Raw genomic sequence first — 3,330 nt, forward strand, 5'->3', positions numbered from 1 at the left:
CTGCTCGTTTAAATAAATGTTGAGTTTAATGAGACAATGGTATTGTAAGTTAAGTTGGGTTCGCCTCGAACCCAGGAGTTATCCTCTCAGAACCCAAGAGGAGCTCCGAGACGACTTGTGTATGATGATTGTAATAATATGTGAATGAGTTATGGACCCTGCTATGTTCTGTTGTACTACTCTGAGGGATGTAATATTTGCGGAATGGTACTTCGCGAATGTTATATCAACGACTGGCATACTACAACATGCAGTGGTATGCAGGGTCACCACAGGAAGTGGACACTCTCCATTGCTCCGGCTGCAGCAATTGCCCAGCAGCTTCCGCAATTCCCCTGGTGCTTCACGCTGGTGAGAACGCCGTCCACGGTCCGCCAGTCGACGGTGAGTGGCAGCTTATCGGGGTAGTACTGGCTAGGCTGGTGAAGGTTGAGCTTGATCTCGTCAGGGGATCGGACCTCGAGGGGGGAGCAGCTGGCGAACGATTCGACAAACTCATTTTGGGTCATGTCTGTGAACCAATTCAGATGATGTTTCACGCCTGCGCCGCCCTCATTCAGCTTGTACACAGCACGTGCCTCCGCCTTGAAGATGGTGAATCGCTTCTCCTTGTCACTAGGGTCGCCGTCGCGCCTGTAGAGTGCGTACCAGCGCTCGTACAGGCCACGCATGCTCTTCTCCGAAGCAACATTCTCCGAGCTGACGTAGATTATGTCCGCTGCCGGTGTGCTCGCCATCGGCGTGATCGCCTCTAGAGCCATGGCCGTCAGTGTGACGACCATGGTGATCACAGGGAGCATGCCTCTCGCCATTGAAACAGTAGACTATGTAGTTGTCTGGGTGGATTCTCGTGAAGTGAGTGTTCTATGAACATCCGATCCACCTCCTTATATAGGAGAGCGAGAGACAACTACATGGTTAGGCGAGTCCTTTATTCTGCTACAGCCTTTGGCCGGCACGGTTCAACCGTAGATCTAGCTAGCTCTCACCATCCAATATAGATGTATCATATGTAATGTCATGCATTATATGCATATCTAAAAGCTGATGTCACTAAAATTAATGATGAGAGAAATCATATTGGTATCGGAGGTAGATACCATATAATAGTACGGGTAACTAGCAAAATAAATGTCAAATAAATCTTGTACACATATTTGCATTGATATTTTACAAATCAATAAATATAAGAACACTATAATAGTACAACATGCATTGTAGAGGTAGTATCATGCACTACTATCATATACATGATACTGCTATGTGATACTTCTGACGAGGGATTAACTCATCAATGCCTATGTAATGTAGATTTAGGGTTTCGTAAGAAGTAGAGGGCAAGTAGATCTTGAAGGTTTCAGCCAAACAAAGGTGCTCAGCTCAAAATTATGGTGGTTAGGGTTACAATGATTTCGATCCCTTCTTTCTCCCTCGGCTTCCCGTTTATATAGGAGGTGAAGCCGAGGCTTTCCGTGTTGTACAAGTTACAAACTGTCGAGCCGCATAGGGCTTTTCCTATATTGATACAAAATTTCCTATTACAACTCTACTTTTCTAACTCGGAAGCCTTCAACCTTCTAGGCCTCCAAAACTTCGAGTTATTGGGCTCCATAATTTCTGATAAACCCAGGGTACTTATTCGACATGCCTGTTAGGCATACCTATGTCAGTAGCTCCCAAGATTTTGCTTGAAACGTAGAGTCGAGTAAAATCTCCATCGTACGTCTGTTTAATAGAACTTTCGAGTCATGCTAATTTTTTAGTTAATATCTATTTTGTACAGGGATAATGATAAATGAGGCTGGCTCATCTGACGGATCAGGTACCAGTTAATTGCTCTCGTGGCAAACCCGCAAAAACCTACTTCAAGCTCAAGTCCCTGGACTCGAACGCGGAATACCGGCGTAATTCGACACGCGCCGCTTTAGGACTTATCGTGAATCAAATTTCATCTTATTTTATCGAGTGCCCAACGCGTCCGTCGGGATTTTTCTTCACATCTATTGATGCGGATAAAGTGGGAGAGCGTATTCATGTGTGATGCCACGCCACACAGGATGGATCTTGGGATCTTACCTTCGTGAGCTCTTTTTCGAGTCACGAAATTCAGAGTTTTTATCACGGCGGACGTGCTCTGAGAATATATTGTCAAGTGCCTTTGTGCGACTGTTGGAATTCTTCATTTCTTCGAGTTGACATGTTAAATAATGACCTCCTGATGGGAGTACATGACGAGTTATATGTAACTCGAGGATGTACGCAAAAATTCTTCGGCTTCAGCTCTATATTGTCTTGTTATGTCTCTCTTTCTTTTTTTCCTTTTCTACATTTCATCGGGTGCACGACCAGCGCTCCCGATGGGAGTAGCCCCCGAGGCTACAGCCGAGTGTTTGCACTTGGTTGTAGGCTCAACTTCTGCTATTCAACCAATTCTATATTTTTATCATCGTCACGTCAGCTTATTAGAAGTATATTCAATACTTCTGATGAGAGTAGCCCCCGAGCATATGAACAGGTGCTTGCAGTTGGACATAAGCTCCCGAACTTTACTTTTGACTATATGTTGTTCCAGCAACTCGAAGATTTCTATCATCATGACGTCGATGCTGACGAAAACCATGTGTGGCCACCTTGGGAAGACACGACTTCTGACGGACCACTATTTGGTGGGTCCAAAGTTTCCGCTCTTCTCCCACGTCGCCCTAGTGGGGCTTACACGTCCACCGACATTCCCGACACGCGCGCAGTAACTTCCTCACGTCCAAAATAAACTGTAAAAACTTTCTACCACGCAACCACGTGTAGGGTCTAGGATCTTCCCGTGTTCATCCAATGGTCAAGCCTCATCGTCTTCCAGGTTATAAATTCTTACCCCTGGGCTCAGTTTTCCCCTTCGCTGCGCCGAACAATCATTCGTTCCTGCCATTGCTATACCTTTATCCTTCCTTGAGCACCATATGCACCCATCTTCCTCTTCCCCTCTCTGCTCTGCCACTTCGTCACCATGCCTCCGGGGACAAAGCTCACTAGGAACGTCGCTCCTGGTACTGGCGAGCGCGTGGAGAAGGAGAAGATCTCTGGATGGGAGAGATCCAAGGTCTCGTCGCAGGACCGCCGCATCTGGGCATGACAATTACGTGATGAAACAACACAATAGATATGTGTTTCTTTGGGTAAATGAAGTGTTTAGCCTATACATTTAATAAAATAATTATATTTGGTTATCATTGAAAACTAGCTTGGGGCGCTCCCAAATACGAGGGCAGCATATGACTGCTTTAATTATTTTTTTATCTTTGCTCTTTAATTGTTATATCATTTCTCTTTAAT

General features: G+C 45.3%; 1 protein-coding gene across 1 annotated transcript; it reads right to left on the reverse strand.

The window, feature by feature from the left end:
* Positions 1 to 266: 266 nt before the first annotated feature.
* LOC127318518 (vignain-like) lies at positions 267 to 812 on the reverse strand. The gene has a single exon (XM_051348999.1). It carries the CDS (start codon positions 810 to 812, stop codon positions 267 to 269), a length of 546 nt encoding a protein of 181 aa, XP_051204959.1.
* Between the last annotated feature and the right edge of the window lie 2,518 nt (positions 813 to 3,330).

Source organism: Lolium perenne, chromosome 7 (genome assembly GCF_019359855.2).
Source record: "Lolium perenne isolate Kyuss_39 chromosome 7, Kyuss_2.0, whole genome shotgun sequence".
NCBI classification, from domain to species: Eukaryota; Viridiplantae; Streptophyta; class Magnoliopsida; order Poales; family Poaceae; genus Lolium; species Lolium perenne.

Bases quoted from the DNA above. Each gene is read 5' to 3' on its own strand.
- LOC127318518 (XM_051348999.1), bottom strand. From the start codon at position 812: ATGGCGAGAGGCATGCTCCCTGTGATCACCATGGTCGTCACACTGACG.